This window comes from Capricornis sumatraensis, chromosome 4 (genome assembly GCF_032405125.1).
Source record: "Capricornis sumatraensis isolate serow.1 chromosome 4, serow.2, whole genome shotgun sequence".
Lineage (NCBI taxonomy): Eukaryota > Metazoa > Chordata > Mammalia > Artiodactyla > Bovidae > Capricornis > Capricornis sumatraensis.
In genome coordinates this window covers 18,708,433-18,730,011 of record NC_091072.1, presented here as the reverse complement: position 1 = coordinate 18,730,011, position 21,579 = coordinate 18,708,433, and the positions used below count along the sequence as shown (strand labels likewise).

Below are 21,579 nucleotides of genomic sequence, written 5' to 3'. Positions count from 1 at the left end.
ATCGCCTCCCCACTCCCGGGAGCCAACTCCTGGCTTAGGAGATGCTCTTTTACCTTCTCTGTCCCACCTGTCCTGTATCTTGCCCTTCCCTCCTCTGCCCTTCAGTGTTTGAAGACCTAAGGAGCCTCTTCATAAGGCAGCGACATACGCCTCTGCCCTGGCCTCGCCGGCCTCAGAGCAGTCCAGAGCCGGTGTTCCATCTGGTTGTTGGGCCCAGTGGTTCCTTTGATCAAAGCCGCTGCCACAGCTGCAGAGGCCCGGACTCCCCCCCGTCCTGGGCAGATTTCCTGACAGTGGGGGCAGGTGGAAGGATTGCCTTCATTCGGGGGGCACTGTGTTTTCCAGGTTCCTTTTCTCTTTTTTTCAGCTGTAAGGCTACATTCCCCCAACACTGTGTTTCCCCCAGCCTGCATCCCTCCAACCTTGTGAGCAAGGAGAGCCCGTCTGTTCACTGTTGAGCTGTCTGCCTGTCGCAGTGGGACGGTGCAGAAAATCCAACAGGCCGAATTTTAATGACAGGTTCCGCCCATGCTCCTGACTTTAAGGTTTTAGGCTTTTGTTCTGTTGGTTTTGCTACCTCACTGAACCTCCGTTTCCTCATCTGTAAGTAGGAAGAATGAACCTTGGCATAGAGCAGTAATTACTGTTAAAATAGCTCTTCCATTTCCTTTTTTTCTTGGTCAAGAAGAGATGCCTAGGACCTCTCTGTAGCTTAAGAAGCAGGTAGGATGCAGGGGCTCAGGACTGGTACCCCTGCCTGCAGAAACCCGACGGCCCAGGCTTCACACTTTGGTAAATTAGAGAAGCATCTGGAATCATGCAAGAAGGGCCCTGGGGTGAGCTGAGGGGCGGCTGGGGCCAGCTCCTCCACTGGCCGTCCACCCAGGTGTTTGGCCTCTGGTGGGACAAGTCCCCAGATACCATCTGAGAGGACATGGATTCAAACTGCTTCGGGAGCAAAACCAAGAAAGGCTACCAAGAAACTTTGGAATTAAAAGACTCAGGCGCCATAAAAACCAAGTGAACTCCATGAAGAAAACCCGTGGTGACGGGGCGAAAAGGAGTACGAGCTCCAGATGGGATCATGTTTTATTCAAGGCCGGCGCTGCCGGTGGGGAAAGCCAGAACTCGGTGACAGGAGGGGAAAGTGAGACACCCCAACTTCCAAGTTCCATCCGCTCTGCCACCGAGTGCTTCTCGCTCCACCGACCCCGGTTCCTGGAGACCTCTAATGGCCCTTGATAGCAAACATAGTTAAAAATTAACAGACTGACAGAATTAAATATGGATGACCAGCCAGCACTGCAGACTTAATCTGACACAGGGTGTTACACGCCTGGGTGCCTTCGACCCGAGTGGCGTCCTGAGTGAACTTCTGGGACGTCTGAGCACATTTCGCATGCCTGTTTGGAAGCGCGAGTTGAGCTGGTGCCGAGGAGAGATGGGGAGAGATCCGAAAAGGCCAGAAGAGAAGCCGATCCCTGAAGGGTTATGTTTAATTAAGCCCGGCCTTGGTTGGTCTGAACGGGAGGGGTTCACTGGCCTAGGACCTTGCTCTTGGGATCTGGACCTTGTGGCTGCCTGGACTCAGACCTCAGCAGCCTCACACTGTTCAGACCTGGAGATGGTGCAAGGTCCTTGGGCCTCCTCTCCCCCTTGACCCCCACCTGGTCAGGTGGCAAGCTTCAACCTTTGAACCAGTTCACAGAAATCTGGACATTTTTGTCTAGGTAACAATAGCCACTTCCTTAATCGCCCCAGGCAAAGAGTATTGTAAAAGAAATAGTAAGAAATGCTGATTGCAGTTCTGTGTCTTTGTCCTTGGAAAGAGTAGGAGAGGGCGGAGGGGAGACTGTGGGGGTGGTAGGGAATGGTCCTCAATGGGCCTCATCTTGTAGGGTAGAGAAATTCCTGGCAAGTGTTCTGGTTTTGGTGAACGCCTTGTTAGAAATAGGGAAGATTGCTGTTTCACAGAATCCTGTAATTCATCCCATCATGAGGATCATCTTTTTTGTGATTGCGAATCATCACTGGGGTCTGTTGGGTGAGTTTGGACTTCCTTGGACCAGAGGAGGTGTTCGGCTTGGCTGCCTCTCCACAGCCTGCAGCGGAGTTTGCTGTGGGACCTGACCTGTTTATTTGGTGATACCGCTTAAGAGCGGAGCCTCAGAGCCGGAGTTGGTGGGGGCAGAGTTGATCATGAATAAATAGCATATGAGTGGCTGGTGGCCGGTGGCTCGCAGCTGAGAAAGCTCTGGCAGGGTCTCAGGGCTCTGTGTTGGGGACAGTGGGAGAAACCCGCCTTACGATCTCCATGTCTTCAAGAGGAGAGAGAGCTCGGTTCTGAATGTGGTGCCGGGAAGTCTGCGTCCAGGCCCAGCACCCGCCTTAGGAAAGGGACGTTGCCACTGCGACTTGTAGATCAGCCAGCCAGGGAACCAGCTGGTCTGGTGATCGCCTAGCTCTGATTAGTTTCGTTCAAGAGCTGGTTGACACATCAGCATGCTCAGCCTCCCGCCTCCGCCAAATGTCACCACTGGAAGGCACCTTCCAGACCAGCATTTCTCAACACTGTTACGTAATTGAAAAGATGATGTGATCCGATAAACTTGGGAAACCCAGGATGAAATCGGGCCAGACAGGTTTGTTTCAACTTCTCGGAGCCTTTCCCGTACTGATGTGGATCTAGAATCTGCTGAGATGGTGTTTTTCTCTTAAACATACTTGACTGCTGAGTGTGACTCGCTTCTTCCGGCTGCCCTTTAGGGAACCTTGTGCAAGAGCAGGGTCTTTGAAAGTTGAGCATGCGTATATGCAGCAGCGTTACCTGGTGGACTTGATAAATGCAGGCGCTTGAGCTCTCCCCCTAACAGTTTCTGCGTTTTGGACCAGGTGGTCCCAGGTGATGCTGGTGGTAGGGGGACCATGTTCTGAGAACCACTGGTCTAGACTTGTCCCTTGAGTCCACAGAGAAGAAAATCGCTAAATCGAGGGGTGTTTAATAATGGTGGCTCCCAGGAGTTGAACCAGCCACCTAGTAAGCACTTCTCGTGACTGTTTCTAAAGGCAAATGGGATAATGATGGAATTGTCACTAGGAAGGAAGCCCTTTGGAAGCTTTACCGTGTTTGCTCCTCAAAACACTGCAGGAGAGCTCCTGGGCGAGGCAGGGAGCCCCCTCTGGAGCCCAGTCAAGGTCTGCCTATGCTTGGCAACACTGTTTAGGATGTGAAGTCTCTGTACTTGAATCCTCTGGGCCTTACTCCCTCATCTCTACGTGGAAGAGGATGGATGTTTTATGGGTATCTCCTCCTCTCCTCTAGCACTTTATTTTTGCACTGAGTCATTTCTTCTCTGGCTGCTCTCCTCCTCCTGTCACCAGTCACTGGAGCTGGTATGATGCTGAGGTGGTGGAGACTCCAGGGTTACCCTTGCTGCCCTGGGCAGGAGCGTTCCTCAAGAAGCATGATGGCGGAACCCCAGTGTGACCCCTGGATGGTGAATCGAAACAGGGATGACTGTCAAGTGTCAGGATGAGGCTCTTGTGGAAGCGCCCAGGGTCTTCCATGTCACTTACTCACATGTCACAGTCTGCGTGCTGCGTCTAGCCGTCTCTGGTGCAGAGCGAGTAGCAGTATCAGTTTGGATCCTATCTGTTATGTTAGAGGATCTTTCAGGGACTTCTGAGGCCCTTGGAATTGCATACAACACGGTGAGCATGCAGTTGTGTACATGAGGTTGAGCACACGTGCATTTTTCTGCTGAACAGGACGGTGGCCTTAGGAGGAAGGTCAGCCATGCTGGATGGTCCCTCAAGCCAGAGTCAGCGAGTCATGGGTTTCCCCAATGTTTATGACACATCTAACTAGCCCCTAGGCGCCAGGCAGGAGTGGCCACAAGTGACCAGGAGCCAGAAACCACAGCAGACCGGCAGTCTTGAGTGGGCGTAAGGATGAACCCTCCGTTTTCTTAGAGGAGAGTGGCGATTAGTACAGAACACTTGTTCCCCCCGGGCTGGCTGCCTGTGCCGGGGTTTTGCCCTGTGAGCTCTGCCGCTGATTTGCCCTCCTTGGGCATGGGGACGTTGCTGATGACAAACACAGGCTAGGCCAGTTCCTGCTGAAAGGGGGATGGCGTTGCACCCCATGGAGCTGGAAGGAGGCAGCCTTTGGTTGAGGAGGGCGGTGCGGCGGCGAAGGACCCACCTTCTGGGCATGTGCAAGAGTGGCCACGTCCCAGTGGCTCTCAGGCCCATTGCCTGATCACCTTCCCTGAGGACCAGCCCGTGGGCTGACTGAACCTCTGCTAAGCTGAGCCCGGCTTCTGGCCCCTGGCTTAGCATCTGCCTGCCCATCCCCCGCGGGGCTCTGGTCCCCACCGCAGGCAGGTGCCCTGGAGAGTGCGAGGCTGTGTGTGCAGTGGAGAGGCTGGAGCGGATGTGCGGGACGGGGTGGGGGGAGGGCGGGTCTCCTTGTCACCGTCACCTGCACCGAAACGGGAGTCATGCCATGCACCCTGCGTCCCCCCTCTCCCCGGGCTCCTGTGAAACACCAGCGCGCCTTGGGCTCCGCGCCCCAGCCCCGCACCTGGGCATCACCGGCCAACGCCACTGCTCCCCCAACCCTGGTGCACTCGGACCCATCCCGCCTCCACTGTGTGTCTAGGTTCCCAGCCCCCCACCTGCCACGGGGCTGTGCCCCTGCCCCATCCTTTACTACCTGTCTCAGGGAGGCAGCTCCAACTCTGCCCTTTGCTTAGTGAGCAAGTGGATTCAGATGCACAAAGCCGTAAGCCATGGGTAGGTATGAGTTTTTTCTTTTGTGTCTCTCCCTTCTGCCTTCTCCCCCTCCTCTATCCTTCCTCTCTCCCTTCTGCCCCTGCCTCCCACATTTCCCCCTCTCTCCCCCTTCTTTGTTCTGCACCCCCTAAATTCCCCATGAGACATGTTTTTAGCCTTCCTGCATGAGAAGGTTTGATCTGTGTCCCCTTCATTGCTATAAGTATTGAAAAGACTCTGGTTCGGTCCTAAAAGAGCTTCAGTACCAGCTAGTGGCCCCCCGAGGAATATAGCTTTGCTCTCCTGATACAGGGGCTCCACTTTGGCTGGTAAACCCGTTTCTGGTCATATGTGATGTTCTGCCCTGGCAGGTCTCTAAGGCACAGCCGGCCCAAGGGCTTCCATGAAACGGAGTCCTGGCGTTGGGCAGAAGCTCCATATACACCCTTGGTATATGGAGTGAACGAGGCCAGACTGCTTTGCTCCAGGAGGGGATGGTGTCCCCCAGTGTGGCCCCTCACCATAGAAGGGACACAGTCACTCTGTGAAGGATGCCCGTGGGGTCCAAGGGAGCTCTGCAGACTTCTGCATGTGACCCACGGGGAAAGGCCAGGGTCAGCCCAGCTTGTAGAATCTAGTTAGAGCTGGAGGAGCCTGAGCCCTGGATCCTGACCCAGCCCTGGGCCAACTGGGCTCTGACCATGGTGGACACCACTCAAAGTACCCAGCCCTCGGCCGATTTCCCCACCTGTACCTATCAGGTGAGAGGAGGTAGAAGGTCTCCAGGCCCTCTGCACCTCTGGCTCAGCCAGAGGGCTGCTTCATCTGTTCCCACTTTGGAGATACAAATAAGATGGCTGTGAGAAAGGGGTTCTGCTGGCAGATTTGATTTTATTAAGCCACGGAAGTTGGCTTGCCAGGGTAAAGATCCCCCCAGCATCGCATTCCACTCCAGAAACGAACTCCCATGAACCAAAATAAAGAGCTGTCTTTCTCCTGCCGTGCTGGGGAGGGTACCACCTCTGGGTCCTCTGCTGGCAGCCTCCACCTTTGCTGTAATTTGCCCGCCTTCCCCCAACCCCAGAGCTGCTTCCTGTGTTGCTCAGGGGCTGGTGGGGAGTATAAACAGAAGCAGCAGTAAATGGGGATCTCTCATCTCTCACCTCTGTCCAAATGCTTAGGGGCAAAGCCCACGATGCCAATAGATGGACGTCTGTTCAAGCCGAAGGGCACTTGCCCTTTTGTTATTTTCACGTTTTCCTCGGTACAGGATGGAGAACATTCTGCCAAGCGTACCCAGCATCACAGTCCATTTGTAGGTAGGGCTGGCCTTGCATTCTGGAAACCTAACAGAAGAGGCGGGGCCCCACAGAATGAGCAGAGGGCATGGGATACCAGACACCCCCCACAGTTCCCAGAGGCCTTTTCTAAAAGCACGGGAGCAGATTCTCAAAAGCCCTCCTGGCCAGACCGCTGGCATGGATGGTGTCAGGAACCGTCCCTTCCTGATCAAAGACAAGTTTCTAGCTATTAGGCAGGCTGGCCCCCCAGCTTGGGTGATGCTGGGTGAACATGAGGATGGTGGCTCACTGGGCAGATTCCAGCCCTGCACTGGCTGTTGGCTATAAAGGAGGCTGGGAGCAGGGGACCCCCCAGGGCTCCTGAGAGCATGGTCCTGTGGAGGCATTCTCAGGATGCAGCTCTGATGCTTTTCAGCCCCTGATGGGGAGCTGCCCGCAGGCAAGGACCTGGGAACAGTGAATAGGGTGGGGGCCCTGCCGGCCAGTGAGCAGTGGACCTGTGTCTGGGGCCTTGGTTCACAGCCTTCTCCCCACGTGTCTTCCAGATGCGCTGGCTCCCTCCCTCCGAGGCTACTTCTCAGGGCTGGAAGTCCCGTCAGTTCTGCTGAATCCTATGTAAGTACTTGATTTCAACAAGAACCATGTGCCACGCCTGGACGATCCCAGGACAGAGCAGACATTTGTAACTGGGTGGCCCCCATCCTGCTCCAGCGCCCACTCCTAGGTGCTTCCTAGGCTTGTCCGAGGTCGTTCCGCTCACCCCAGGAACCCCGCGTGGCCCAGAGAGTTCTGAGGATCACTTACCTCAGGCAGGTTGCCCTGTTGACCTGAAGTCTCAGGTGGTGGCTCAGGTCCCCTTCGTTTCCGTTTCGAGGGGGACTGCCAGGGGCAGATTTCACTTGCTGACATTCTGGGTACCATAAAAGGTCAGGACTTCCAGAGGGCTCTCATCCTGGGTCAGAAGGCCAGAGCCTTACCTAATAGGAGGATTAGCAATAGGCATCAGAGCCTCGGAAATCCCACCCCCAGGGGTGGTGGTCCACACTCCAACCCGTCAGGATTCTTCCTCTGGCAATAAGTAAGTTGAGGATGACATTTTTGTGCTGGAAGACATCAACTTCAATAAGCCACGATTGTACCTTTCCTTCCCCTAACCCAATGTATTTCTGAGTATGGTCAAGGAGCACTTGTCCTTGGGTAGAGACTTACATGCTTGCAGGGTTGGAGCTAAAAAGATTTCTTCACCAAGCAATTCTCAGAACTTTTATAACAATGTGAGCATTGTGAATCATTGAGATCAGGAAACTCTAGGGTGCAGCAGTATTTCTCAAACTTGAGACCAGGAAACCCTTTTCTCAGAGAATCTTAGGAGACTCAGGTTTTACTTAGAGCACGCCTTGGGAACTTAAACCAGTGGCACCCATACCTATAACCCTCGGACCAGTAGTCATCTGTCAACGCTTGTCACTAATCTGTGATGAGAGGGGAAAAACCAGAGTTCTTCCCTTAAAGCTGCTTGTATTTGTCCTTTATTCTGCAATGATGTTCTTTTCTGTGTTAAAATACACTTGAATGAAATGGTAATGTTAGTGAATGACAATTGTATTTTAAATGTTTGTGGTAGATACCTAAAATGTTCCTTTAAAATATTTTGTGACATCTTAATGTTTTTTATTTAAGGGAGAGTTTTTTCCCCTGCCTGAAAACACGAATTTTAAGTTTTGAGGTGTTCCAGAGTTCCTTTAAGTACAGAAGTCCATGCTTCATATCAATATGCAGGCCCTTAACTAATGTTTATTATTGTTTTTTTATGTGGACCATTTTAAAAGTCAAATTTGTTACAATACTGCTTCTGTTTTATAGGAGGGTTTTTTGGTTTGGTTGGTTTTCTTGGCCATGAGGCATATGGCATCTTAGCTCCCCAACCAGTGATTGAACAGGCACCCACAGCATTGGAAGGTGAAGTCTTAACTACTCAACCACCACGGAATTCCCCATAATTAACTTTCGCACTTGATTTCTATATCCCCAGCCATTGTGTCTTTGTTCTGAAAAACCTTAGTCATTCCGTTCTGCGGGAACCTCCTCCCTTAGCGGGTGACACGGCCGAGCACGGTCGTGTTACAGGCTCCAGAAGACACTGTCCCCACGCACCTCTCTCTTCCATGACCATGTTTCTCTCTTAATGTTTGGAGGCTGGTAGGCATTCACCTGAGCTGTCTAGGGTAAGAAAACTGAAAACTGTGACACTCATGAAGGAGAGCACAGGGTGGAAGGCAGATCTGGCTTTTTGTTTTTTAGCATCAGCTAACAGTTGAGATGAATGACATCGGAGGGGAGGCCAGTGGGACAGAACCTGGAGGCTCCCCCAACTGTTCAGGAGTCAGCTTGTCCGCAGTGAAGAGGGATCAGGAGCGGGGGGCTTCCCGGGCAGGGCGGGGGCCAATGTTAAGCTTCTCGGTCTGCAGTGCCGGATGGTGAAGGAAAGCTGCGTGAGATGTTGGCATTTCCAGTTGGCAAAAGATGGTGATGGTGGCATAGGGCCTAAGGGAGGATTTTGCTTTAAGAACAAACAGAAGACGAGATCGGTAAGCAGTCGAAGAGCTCTCCCTCCATTCCCCAGAGACCTAGTGTGGGCGTGGCCTCCAGGGAAGGGCCGGCAGTTGCCCCACCCCCACCCCACCCCACCTCACCCCCCTTGAAGTACTTCTAAGACACAGCCGGATCCACATGAAAGATGTCATGTCTCCTGTGGCTGCATCGTTCGTTCTGAGATAAACTCGGGCCACGGGCCAGGCGCCTTCCTTGGGGCCTGAGGGACTCGAGTGGGTTGAGGAGGTGCTTAGGGAGGAAGACAGACCCATGAGTTTATTACACCGCACTTGCGGTTGGGGCTGCAGTCTCCCGTCCCGCCTGAAGTTAGACCAGCTCAGTAGGGCCCCATGACTCAGGCTCCGTCCAGTCTCTTGGACCAAGCCTTTTCCGAGACAGCTAATAATCCAGGCTGAGTAATCATAGGGAAATGTAAGTTAGAATTGAAAACAGTGGCGCCGCTGCAAGGGCAAACATGTCATAGCAGAATGAGTCTCTTGAAAAGGCTAAGTGAGGGTTAAGTGCCACCCGTGCCACCACTGGTGACCCACGCGGCCTTTCGGCACTCACTGGGAAGGGCCCCAGGGCAGGAGCAGGAGAGACATCTGCTGTCAGACACGAGGACCTGGGAGATGTCGGGGCTGCCTCCTTCTGGACCCTGAGGACTCCAGGCCTGTTCCCCCAGGGGGCCCTCAAGGATTTTTTAACACATTACTGACTGGGAGCAGGGGTGGTGTTGCAGAAACTAATGCCTGCAGCCAGTGGTTGGTTATGTAAGTGAATATTGGACATTTGGGTAACAAAAGACGTGTTAATACATCTGATTGCTGATTGGCCCACGCTGAGCTCTTACTTCTAAAGGGAAATCACTAACTAGAAAAAAAAACGGGCTCTCTGTTCTTTAAATAAACACGTTATGTATCTACTATGTGATAGATGTAAAAATGTGTGAAACTAGGCCTGTGCCCCTGAAGAGCTTAAGTTCTAATGGGCAAGAGCCATGGACACACATTTCAGAGTGAAAGGAGAATTACCGCTCAGGATGCTTCTAAGGAGGTGGGTGTGCGTGTGGACCGCCATCAGTGGCGTAACTAAGACCTTTAGAAGAGTGGTTGTTGGATGGTTGGGTGTTTTTGACTCCAATTTGTTCAACATCTTGCTTGACAGATGATGTTTAGTCTGGTTGCAATGTGTACACCTCACTACCGAGTTTTGCTGATGGTTCAGCCATGTGGTAGAGAATCCCAGAATACATAATACTGATTGGAAGTGATCAGTTTCCCAGATGGTTTGAGAATAGGACACTCGAGCAAGTCTGTAGTCATTCCTTAGAAGGAATAGGGTTACGCAGTTTTCCTGGAGTTCCTGGTTATGCAGTTTTCCTGCATTTCCAAATATAATTAAATAAATCAGAAAAAAAGGGGAAGACAGAGAGTTGGAGTGGATGTGAGAGGGTGTTCATTAGAAACTCATGAAATTTTCCTGGCTGTGGACCAAAACCACAGCATAAAAACTGTAGGCACATGTAGTTACAGCCTCACCAAATCAAAGGAGGACATAGCAAGAGAGATAACAAAGCTGGAATTTGAAGCTGTTTGTTCAGGGAGAAATGGCCTAGTCTGTCTTTGGTTGTTGACAGGAGAGCCTTGGGTACGTGGCTGGCTATCATCTAGAGTCCAGGAGCTAGATATCCAGGCAGAACTTAGAGTTTAGCAGGGTGGGAAGGGCAGTCTTCATGGTGCCCTGATAACTGCTGTGGCTCTTGCAATCACCCCTGCCTTCTCCCTAGAAGAGGCCCCAGGACCATTCCTTTTCTTCTATGAACCAAGGTCTTTCAATCACACTGAAGTAGATTAACACAATCAGTATTCAGTGAAGATCTGCAGGGCAGAAGGTGCTATTCTAGGTGCTGCATATACAGCAGTGGATAGAAGCAGACAAAACCCCCGCCTTGGTGGAGACATTCTAAGACAGGGAGAAGAGTAATAAACTACTAAACCATAGTAGGTCAGATGGTGAGAAGGGCTCATGGAGAAATGCGGAACAAGAAAAAAAGGCCAAAGTCAAGGGTAGCAGGTGCTTCCTTGTACATCGGAGCAGAGGTGAAAGCTCGCCCATATTTATATGGGGTTCCTTTTCTAGAGCAAACCTGTGTGCATACCTGCCAGGTCACTTCAGTCATGCCCAACTGTGTGTGACCCTATGGGCTGTAGCCCGCCCGGCTCCTCTGGCCGTGGGATTCTCCAGGCAAGAATACTGGAGTGGGTTGCTATTTCCTCCTCCTGTGGATCTTTCCAACCCAGGGATCAAACTCGAATCTCTTAAGTCTCCTCCGTTGGCAGGCAGGTTCTTTACCATTAGTGTCACCTGGGAAGCCCCAGAATAAACCTAACTTTGCTCAAGTTTAGGGAACAGTTTTAACTTCTCTGTTTTTCTTTCTGCTCACCTCCTCTTTTGCTAAATCAAAGTGAACAGGCTTGAGCCGGGTGACACTTAAAAGCACTGCTGGCTTTCCCAAACCTGGGAGGCCCGAGTTCATGAGCCCTGCCCTGAGAGGGGTCTCTACATGCCCTGGTTATGATTTCCCCACCCAGAAGCCTGGGGTTGGTCTGTTCTGCTTCCTGTGTGCATTAAAAAGTAGGGATGGGCCTGAGAACCTGCCTCCTGCCAGGTACTGGGGTCGTAGCATCCCTTCCAGCTTTGGGAGTTTAGACACACCAGGCATCTGCGCACCAGCTCATCTGCAAACCCAGACTGTGTGACAGCCCCCACCCCGCCCTTCGTCCATAGCCTATTTCTGGCTGGGAGACCCCTGAGCATGTGCAGCAGGTCCCTGGAAGACGTTCACAGAGCAGAGCACTGAGTCTGGGCGGCTCCACAGGCACAGGGCAGGGCCACCTGCAGGAGCCCACTTGCACCCCTGCCCTAACCCATCCCACCATCAGCTCCACTTGGCTGAAAGTGGAGGTTCAGAAGGCCCGTGTGCTCCCCATAAAGTTAAAGCTGAACGCCCGGGACTCCCCTCTGGTGTGTTGTGTTCCTTGGGGAGTCATCTCCTGGGGTGTCTACAGAGCATGCATTCTGTCTGCCCACCTAGTGTGCAGACAAGAGTTGCTGATGTTAGCAACTGCAAAGGATGCCTTGGTGATAAAACCTCTGTGCTCCCAGAACCTGGGGCGAGAAGCTAGGGTCCCAGGACTCTTAAATCACCAGTCCTGAGTCATCAGTCCAGAGGCTGAGTGGCATCTGGTCATCAGTATGATTTCTTAAACAAGAAGCATCCCAAAAATGCAGCCTTGGTCTGGCCGCCCCGGGGCCTCTCTGGGTCTCCCTCCTTCCTTGCCCACACCTGGCAAGTGTGGACAAGGCCAGGGAAAGTTGGGTGAGGGGAGATGTTTTGTTTGCAGGGTGAATATTTTTTTTTTCTGTCCTCAGATAACCCAAGTTTTACTAGGAAAGTAGAATCACATCTATTCATCTTTTAATGTTTTTTATAGTGAAATTCTGGGGAGAACTTTTTTCCTCTTGATTCTGGGAAGAGAGATGCCCTAAAGGCGGCGATCTTTCAGTGCAGGGCATGGGTCTCCCTGCAGCCTCCTGGGGTCAGTCTGTACTCCTTTGTACATTTGACCTCCAGTTCATGCAGCCTGCCTGGAGCAGGTGCTGTGTGCCAGGAAGAACAGTGCTGAACTTGAGGAATGTTAGTGGGGAATGGGGTCCATGTGGGCCATCCTTCGGGCTTCCTCAGCACCAGGAATTCTTGATGAAACCCAGCCAGCTCAGAGCAGCCACTCCTGCAGGAAGAACATTGAAAAATGTATGGCCCACTGACGCTGTCCCTTATAGTGTTTCAAAATTCTCAGATCTTGGGAATAGCAGGATATGTGTTCACATGCGTTTGCCTTGGAATTTTGTTTTCTAGTAGGTGGTTCTCCTGGAGAGTGGCTCCCTGGTTGACCCTGGGGTCTGGGGTGGCCCCTGGAGTTGGTTTCGGGTTCCTCTCTCGGGGCACCTGAGGCTTTTGGCCAGTCCTGGGGATCTAGCCCATGGGAATGTGTGTGCAGAGGCCCTGCCAGTCTGCCTCCGGGGCGCTTACACCCTGGTCTTGAAGGTGGCCTCCCCACTGGCCTAGCTATCAGGGAGCCCCGCTCTGCTACCGGCCGCCTCACCCCCGCCCTGCAGAGCCTCCTCCACTCCACTCCACTCCACTGAACCACATCACAGGCCCTTCGTGGCCGTGATGGTCCTGTTCACTCCTAGTGGTGTCTGTCCTCGGGCTCAGCAGGCAGAGACCTTTGGTGCTGGGGCCTTTGCCTTTCAGCTCTTTGCCCTGGAGCCAGCCGGCATGGACGTCACTGGTGTTAACGGCTGCTCTTCTCTCCACCACAGGTTCCAGGTGTGTGATGGTGGCTGCAATATGTCTTGTGGGTATTAATGCAATCTTCAAGTGGCTACTGTTCTCGAGCTGTTCTACAAAACTGGAGCTTGCTGGTGAGTTCCAACCCGAGACTGAACAATTCCTTCTGAGTGTGCCCAGTGTGTCCTGGGCCGGGCACAACCGCTTAGATAGGAGCAGTGTGGTTGGGACCAGCCTCCCATGCAGGGTGGGTGCTGGGGATCGGGGCGAGCTCTGTCACCTCCTCTGGCCACCACCTGCTCAGAGACGTCATCCGAGGAGAGCAAGTGAGCTCTGCAGGTTCTTAAGAGCGTGTGGCTCAGTGCTTGGTCCTCACAGCTTTGCTGGGTGATGCCCGGTTGAGAGTCAACACTTCTCATCCGGCAGCATCCAGGGATGAGATCATCCACCAACGGGAACTTAGATATGAATGAAGCTTTTCCCTTGAAGCCCTAAGCCTTTTTAAAAAAATAGTTTTGGTGGAAATCTTGATGTAGTATGTATATCCCTCTTATTAATCCATTTATGCTAAATACAGTGTAGCCCTTTCTTATGACTGGAGACATTTTGATGAGCCTTTTCAGAAATAGAGTGATGATGTGGGCCTTGAGCGTGACCGAACTATGATGGTATCTCACTGGCTCCCTCGAAACCGTGGGGCTTTTCTGGTGGTGAAGGTTTTAGTGACTTGTCCGTCTTTTCCATCGATACCAGCTGTCAGTGCTCAGTTCTGCTTGTAGCATGCAATGAGGTCTCCATCCGTGTGTGGGCCTTCCAGTCTTGTTGGAAAGCTTGACCTAGGACAGCAGGAATGAATGCCAGGGGCAGGCCAACCGCAGTTACGGCTCGGCCCAAATAAGGTGGCAGACTGCATCCCTGTGAAGGGCCTATAAAGCAAAGATGAGTCAGAAGGAGAACACGATTCCTGCTAAGGATAGAATCGGGCAGTCGGGCCTAGGAGGTCATTACCACATTTGGGAGGTAAGCAAGCACATGCTCAGAACACCACCTCTCCTGTACTCCAGAGGGGCATGTGGTGCCTGTGTGGGGAGCTGGCCTCCAGCACTTGGGGTCTTTTTTCTCCCCAGTGAAGTCTGTTTCTCTCACTAACCTGGGGCTTCCCTGGTGGCTCAGGCAGTAAAGCGTCTGCCCGCAATGCAGGAGACACTAACCAAACTTAACAACTACGGTAAACGTTTTTCCCACATCACGGGGGAAAGCTGACAGATAACCACCAGTTGTACAGGCTTCTGATTGGTCAGGTTTTCCTGTTGTCATGGTCCTTAATGGAAATGCCCACTGTATTCTTATTGATGTTACCACTCAGTAAAAAGACAAGATTTTATTTTGCTTTCTCTCTTCCTCTGGGGAAATTTAAGGACCAGTTGAAAGCCACCCATATATAACTTTGAAGCAGGTCAGAGTTGGTTTTTTGTTTTTTTTTAATGCAGTAGATCAACCCAGACTTCAGTAATTGGGGCACAAACAGATGAACCCCATGAGGACGCAGCTGGAGCGTGGGGTGACTGTCCGTGGACAGCAGGAGGGCCTGGTGACAAGGGGGAGGAGAACCAGGGCTTGGTCCTGGGGGGAGGCAGCTCGGAGTCTGACCACAGATGAACCTGAGTGAGTGGGCAGTGCCAGCGTGGATGTGGGAGGGCCGGCAGCACTAGCCCTGTTCCTGGTGAGGCTTCTGGGTCCCGGGGCCACCCAGGGGGTTCCCAGAGCTCCCCGCCCAGCTCGGACAGCCCTGCAGAGGTAGGCCTGGCCTGGGCGGAGGGGAGGGTCCAGTCGCCGGGCTGCACAGATGGAGGGGGGCCGCGTCTTAAGCTTAGGGAGGAGTTCCTAACCACAGAAGACGGGTGCCCGGAGATTCTAGACTGTGGAGGTTTCTATCTTGTAATATTTACTTTCACTTATCTGGTTGCACCGCTGAGTCTTAGTTGTGTCGCTTGGGATCTTTAGTTGCGGCAGGCAAACTCTGAGCTGGAGCACATGGGATCTAGTTCCCTGGCCAGGGAGCGAATCCTGGTCCCCTGAGCTGGGAGTGCAGAGTCTTAGCCACTGCACCACCGGGGACGTTTCCACTGACCCTTTTTAAATGTTAGTCTTTTTATTACTAATTACTATGACATTTTTTTAAAAAGCTGACAGAAAATGAAAACCACTCCTTAATTAAAAACCTTAAGTCATATGATATTGGGATTTAGGTAGAAGGGAATGTTCCTTACTAGACTTTTAGTAAAAATGAACAAATGTTAGAAAAACTCTTGGGGAAGAAATCATTAGGAAACAGGTCAAGTATATAGGGATAGATTGGTGGAAAACAGGATTTTCTTACTACTGGGAGGGAAAAAAGCTCGTAAGGCGCTTGGATCAATAGACTTGAACCTACAAAGTTACCTCTGGGAAGAGCGGCCTCTCCCGGGTCACGGCATTGACCACCAGCAGCAGGGCAGCCCTTGACCCACGCACGTCAGCAGCTGTCCCCAGGCACTGCGGAACACACAGCTGAAATGAGCTGGTTTAGAATTGCTTCCTACGCCGTAAGACACCAGGAGACGCTCTCCATTGTCTTCAAATTGGGCGGGTGCCAGGGGTTCCCTGTCTTCCTTTGTTTACCTGGCACGTGCGTGTCGTAGTTGACCCCCTTTCAGGAAAGGCTCTGTGAGCCGAGTCTGCTGTCTGTGACCCCCTCCCCGCCGCCCCCGCCCCAGTGCTCTGTGTTCCCGGATGCCTTTGCCGTGTTTAAAATGTCCTTGTTAATACATTCCAAGGTTTGAACTCTGTTTCCAGCTAAACCCCCTTCCTTGTTTACAGGGACTGAAATAGCCACATTTTGACCTTGTGTTCAGTCTGGAACAGCTATGGCAACGCGGACACATTCTTTTCCCATGTGAGAGCTGCCTTTACCCAGCAGAAGCAGCTCAGGAAGTTATCAACTCGCACCCCCTTCCTTGTCCTTTTTCACTCTGAAAGATCCATCTTTCAGCCTAGGTTAACCAGCTCCATCCACCTTTCTTTCTGCTCAGGAACCTGGCAAGGGCACAGAGCATCCTGAAGCCAGGTGGGCTTCTCGAAATCCTGGGCGGGTGCCTTCCCAGCCCATGTCAGCCTTCTGGGGTGACTCCTGCTCTGCCCCGAGGGCCAGCGTGCAGAGCTCCACAAGGGCTCCGGGCACCTCCTTGCTCTCAGCCCAGCCCTGGCATCAAGCCTAGGGGCCTGCATCTCTAGGCCTCCTCCCACTAATGGCCCATCGTTCCAGTTTCATTTGTTCCAGTGTCCCAAGTGTCTGCGTTTTTGCTATAAGCAAGTGACTGTGTCTGGAGTAGAAGAAGGTAGAGCTGATCTTAGGGAGGAAAATAATCCAAGGTGATCCTTGTGTAAGTGGTCTGGACAGGGAGAGTGCCTGTGAAGCGCTGAGAAGGCCCTGAAAGGACCAGGAAAGGCTGGAGGAAGTGGGGCTTCACCTGAGTTTTGACAGACAGGAGGGTCTGTGTGCGCGCAAGATACACTAGCGAAGGGAGGAGGTGCGAATACAGACAGCATGGTCTTGCTGAAAGGGGATTTTAATGAAGCGTTTGAGGATCTTGGGAAGGCACTGAAAACCTGGGCAGGGGGGTGCGCTGGTGCTTTAGGAACTGTCCTCTGGCTGGTCAAAGCACAATGAAGAATCAAGTGGAAACACCCTGGTGAGGCAAACCCCCAGTCGGTAATGTTGGTGTCAGGGTGACAGAGTGACCCAAGTGTGGTGTACGTGAAGGCAACTCTGAGTAGAGACGCGTGGCCTTTGTGGTCATGACAGAAATATCCAGCACAAAGGTAAGTGGAACGTGGGGAGCTGGCTGTGGAACCAGAAAGAGGCCTGAGTGGGCACAGTGCACTTCCCGAAGGTGGCCTCAGCTCCCGAGAGGCAAGCAGGCCTAGACCAGCCAGGCTCTGCCTGCAGGGGCTAAAGTTGTGGGCCCACCGAGGAAGGGCCCTCCGCCTGCTTGCGCAGTTCCTGAAGGCTGTTGGTCTTGGCTGCTGTCAGAGGCCGCTGGCCGTTGCAGGCCCCTCAGGTTCCTAGGGCCCCGTTGCTGTCCCCAGTGAGTTGTTCTGAAGCGGAAAACTGCTGCTCCTTAAAATCGGTTTTTCCGCAATGTATGTCCGCAGCTTGGGTTGCTGGCGTGGGGCCAAGTTTGCAATGCAGGACTTGTCATTCCAGGCCTGATGAACCCAGAGTGTGGAGGAAGGAAACTGGCCTTGCCTCCAGTTTCCCGAAGCTGGTTCCCCTCCTCAGTGGACAGAGTTGGGGAGGGGGGTGCTCTTTTGGCAGACTGAGGCCAGAAGGTCTAGAGTTCACTAGGGAACGGCAGCTACTATGTGACCCTCCATAACCCTGGTCCCAACCCCAGAGCTGCTTGCTGTTCACACCTGGATGTGATCGTGATTTCTACTGGGTAGAAAGATTTGGGCGGGGGGGGGTGGGGGGGGGCAGAAGACACGTGGCTTTTAAGAAGGGATTCCTCCAGATGAAGTTGGTGTAGTAGTGTATGCTTGGTTATCAAAACTGCATAGCTTTGGTACTTTGCTAGATATTCGTGACATGTGAAAAAGCATGATAGCTGTATAATCTTAATCACATAAAAGTGGATGCTTAGCTCTGAAAATACAGAGACCTAGAAGGACACATCAGCCAGCAAACTACTTGTGAATATGGATGACTTTTTTTTTTTGCTTCTTGTGTTTCTGATTTCCTATTATGCAAGTGTTAAACTTTGCCCACTTAGATTCCTCCATCATCGAGCGAGTGGTGGTGGGGGTTAGGCACTGTGCTGGGCTCCGAGAGAAGCAAAGGAATCAGAGTGGGGTTTTCCTTAAGGACGGCACCTCCTCCTCCTAAACAAGTCCTGTGTTTCCCAGAAAGTGGAGGGAGGAGTGGGGATCGCTGAGCTTAAGTTGGAAGCATTTCTCAACCCAAGGGGGCACACTCACTCTAATCGTCAGTCTTAGCACGTCATTTGGTTAATAGTTCCAACAGGCTGAAGAGACAGGTTAAGTGCTATGCTAACTTCAAAGAATCAGAGCCCTACTCCTGAAATCAACACCCTTCTCCTCATGGACTTTTTCCTATGATCCATAGGTACGTGATTGCCGCATTCAGTCTAACAGCTTGTGGCTCATTATTTTTACCTGTTTGGACTGTCATCTAAAAACTAGGCGGTGACAAGATATATTGGGTCATAGTTCAGAACTAGCTGGCACTGTACAGATCTGGCTTAGATAGGAATATTAAGGTCATCTTATCAGCTATGTTTGGGAGTGTTAAATATATTTGTTTCTAATTTCAGGATTCCTTGGTAAATACATTTTCCCAAATAGGTCTTAACACAGGGCAGTACAGTAAGTTCCCTACATACGAATAAGTTTGACTTCAAGAGCATGTCTCAAAGTCCAACTAAGTTAGCCTAGGTACCCAACTAACACAACAGTACTTTACTGGGTTTATAATACTTTTCACACAAACAATCCAGAGAAAACAAAACACTTCTAATCCTACAGTCCCCTTGATAAGTACAGGAACACAACAACTGGTGTGCAGGGAAGAACAGTTACTGACCGGAGAAGGGCGGAGAAGTGAAGGATCGTCAGCAGTAGGAGATGAAGGCAAGGTGCAGTTTCACTCTTGCCTGATGTTGATGGCACCACAGATTCTGGTTCCTTGCTGGTTCCATTCTATTCTCTTGGGAAAAAACCATCCATGTGGTAACACTGGGTTGCACTCTGAATAGCTGCTACAACCTTTGTGTTCTTGTTCTAGGTTCCCATCCCATGCCTCCTTAAATAAAGAAAATCCCCTTTTCACGTCCTGTGTCTCGAAGCGCTTCAGTTTCTCTTCATCCTTTCCCTGGGCCTTCAATTCCATCTTTTCCTCTTGCTCCACACTCAGTTATCTTCACTTTTGTTTCCACCACTAGCACTTGGCACTTCACAGTGGTACCAGCTACTTGCTTTACACTGTATGACTATCCTCTATACTGTAAAGTACACCAAAGCACAACCACTGGTAGAGGATGCATGCATGTGACGGTTTACTGCAGACACGTGAACTTACCTGACTGGACACCACAACTTTCTAAAGTTAAACTATGTGTAATGACAGCCGCCTCCCATGTACAAACCCAAAATTCTAGTCCCTTTCCTACAGTCAGACTTTTGTCAGTCTCACCTAATGGTAAGAAAAGAAGGGACTGGGGAGTTAGACGATAGTAAAATGAGTAACAGCAGGACACTTACCAATGCAGCCTTTTTGCGTACTTAGTCACTCAGTCGGGTCTAACCCTCTGGACTGCAGCCTCCCAGGCTCCTCTGTCCATGGGATTTTCCAGGCAAGAATACTGAAGTAGGTTGCCATTTCCTCCTCCAGGGAATCTTCCTGACCCAGGGATCGAACCCACATCTCTTATGTCTCCTGCATTGACAGGTGGGTTCTTTACCACTAGTGCCACCGAGTAAATTCAGACATATAGAATTGAGATGTGTTTAAGAAACTCCTGGGAGCCAGGCGGGGCTCTGGCAGAGGCAAAGTCTTGTTGATTGTCCAAAGGCCCTTTTTTCTGCCACAAAAAAATGAGTGTTTCCTTGCAGCTGCAGGGGAAAGAGAAATAGAAATTAAGCACCCGCTGTGAGGCCACCAATCCTCTAGTGCAGGGTCTTGCCGTGGAGAGGGTGAGTGAGTGTATTCTGTGTTTACACAGACGAGTACATGCACAGCTCTGAAGGGGAGCAGCCAGGGACTTCTCAGCTGGGACTTCTATCCACCATGTCTCCAAACAGCCCTGCGGCTCAGAGAAAGGATTGTATGCGGTTATGAGATCAGCACCTCTTACATACCTTCTTTCTGTTTCAGGTTTGAACAACACCTCGCCCAGTTTTGAGCCCTTCAAGACTTTGCCACAGCCTCTATCACACATCTGTTTTCCTCGAAGAAAAAAATATATAATAAAAAATGTTTTACTCTTTTACACTGTATAATTGTAAGAAATAGTGTGTTATTTGTGAACGCATGGTCTGCCATTTCTGTACAGTTTGGAGATATTTTCAAATGAAACATAAAAGATGTCAACGATAAAACCAAGAGAGTGAGTATTTTTATACCAAACATTTTAAGTGTGACAGGATGGATGATCTTACACTGGGTTGGATCACACATTTTGTGCTTGACTTTTGAATGCTTGTAATTTAAAGTATCTGTTTTTTCTTTCCTCTAAAATAAGCTGCATGTTTGAGGCATGGTTTAAAATATTATCAGAATTTCCAGGATCATATGGTGCATGTATAGAAATCTGTTTACCTGGCCTGGGTCCATGAGTAACGTGGCGATAGAGGTTAGAACTGCTGGTACGGCCCCTGAGGTTTGCTTCCAAGTCTGGTAGGACGCCCTGCAAGACAGTCAGAGCCTCCGGGAGCTTCCAGTGTGATGGCGGATTCCCAGCTGGGCAAAGCAGCTTGTGCTTGGTGCAGATTCCTCATTGAGGTGCACCCGTAACACGCCCAACAGATCGGGGTGACTATACAAACTGTGTGTGAAGTTCTGGGTTTTGCCTTTTTCTTCTAACAGCAGGCTCCTGTGTGAGCCCTGCTGATGCACAACACCCCCAGTTGATGTGTTGAGTCTAAAGGGGAAGCCTCCACTTGGGAGCCCAGCCCTGCCCATGTGGCCGCAGTGGGCACCTCCCAAACGATTTGCAGAATATCAGTTGAACTGAGCTGGTGTTCCTGAGTCTTGGCGGCACCAGGCCAGACGAACCATTTAAAAACCTGACCTTGAATCCCGTACTCACTGGGACACTTTGACACACTGGCCTGGGGGAAGATGCATGAGCAATGAGGAGAGGTCAGCTTGCTTCAAGACTCCCTCCACACGTGGGTCAGTCCTGTGTGGGAAACGGACACTCTTCCAGAGTCACCTCATGCTCTCCCCACTGTGGAAGAGCAGCCGTGTGTAAACATACGTTGACCTACAGATTTTTAACTGCTGACATACTAAATGTGACCACAAGCTCTCTTATTGATCTGCTCACAGTGTGCTGAAGATTTTTATATTCTAATGATTATATATATATGGCTGGTGTTGGGTTTTTAGTTTCATTATTTTCTATTAGAAATCAAGGTGTCGAGATGCTTTTAAAGGTCATCACAAAACGAGAGCCAAGGGTGAGAGGCTCTAAAACTTACGAGAAAGGCTGGCAAGGGGTGTCTCCGTGCACCACCTGGTTCGTGGTGACAGTTGTAGACTCTTGTTTCCAAGGAAAACAGAGCAACTTCCATACAGTCTGTTCTGCTTTTATAAACTGTTTAAAGGTACTTTTCTATTGTCATTTTTAAAAATAAAGTGCTAATTCCATCTGTCACACCACTGCTTGGCAGATTCCTTCTTGCAAAACCAAGTACATCCGATACTGCAATCCAGGAAGTGGCAGATTTTGTTGCCATTTTCAGGTCTGGATGGAGCAACCGAGGGAGGGATGG

The 21,579-nt window shown here is 51.1% G+C and overlaps 1 protein-coding gene across 8 annotated transcripts in view; it reads left to right on the top strand.

The window, feature by feature from the left end:
- Positions 1–21,320, top strand: part of RBPMS (RNA binding protein, mRNA processing factor) — a 200,256-nt gene extending 178,936 nt beyond the window's left edge. For 3 of the 8 annotated variants that reach the window (XM_068971770.1, XM_068971772.1, XM_068971768.1), the window contains 3 exons: positions 6,623–6,692; positions 13,059–13,160; positions 19,958–21,320. In XM_068971770.1, coding sequence (XP_068827871.1) covers positions 6,623–6,685 — 63 coding nt within the window. In that variant the 3' untranslated portion in view covers positions 6,686–6,692; positions 13,059–13,160; positions 19,958–21,320. Of the gene's footprint in view, positions 1–4,663; positions 4,798–6,622; positions 6,693–13,058; positions 13,161–19,474; positions 19,495–19,957 lie in introns of those variants that run through there. The other 5 variants (XM_068971765.1, XM_068971763.1, XM_068971773.1 and 2 more) reach the window with 3 other exon arrangements.
- Positions 21,321–21,579: the final 259 nt, after the last annotated feature.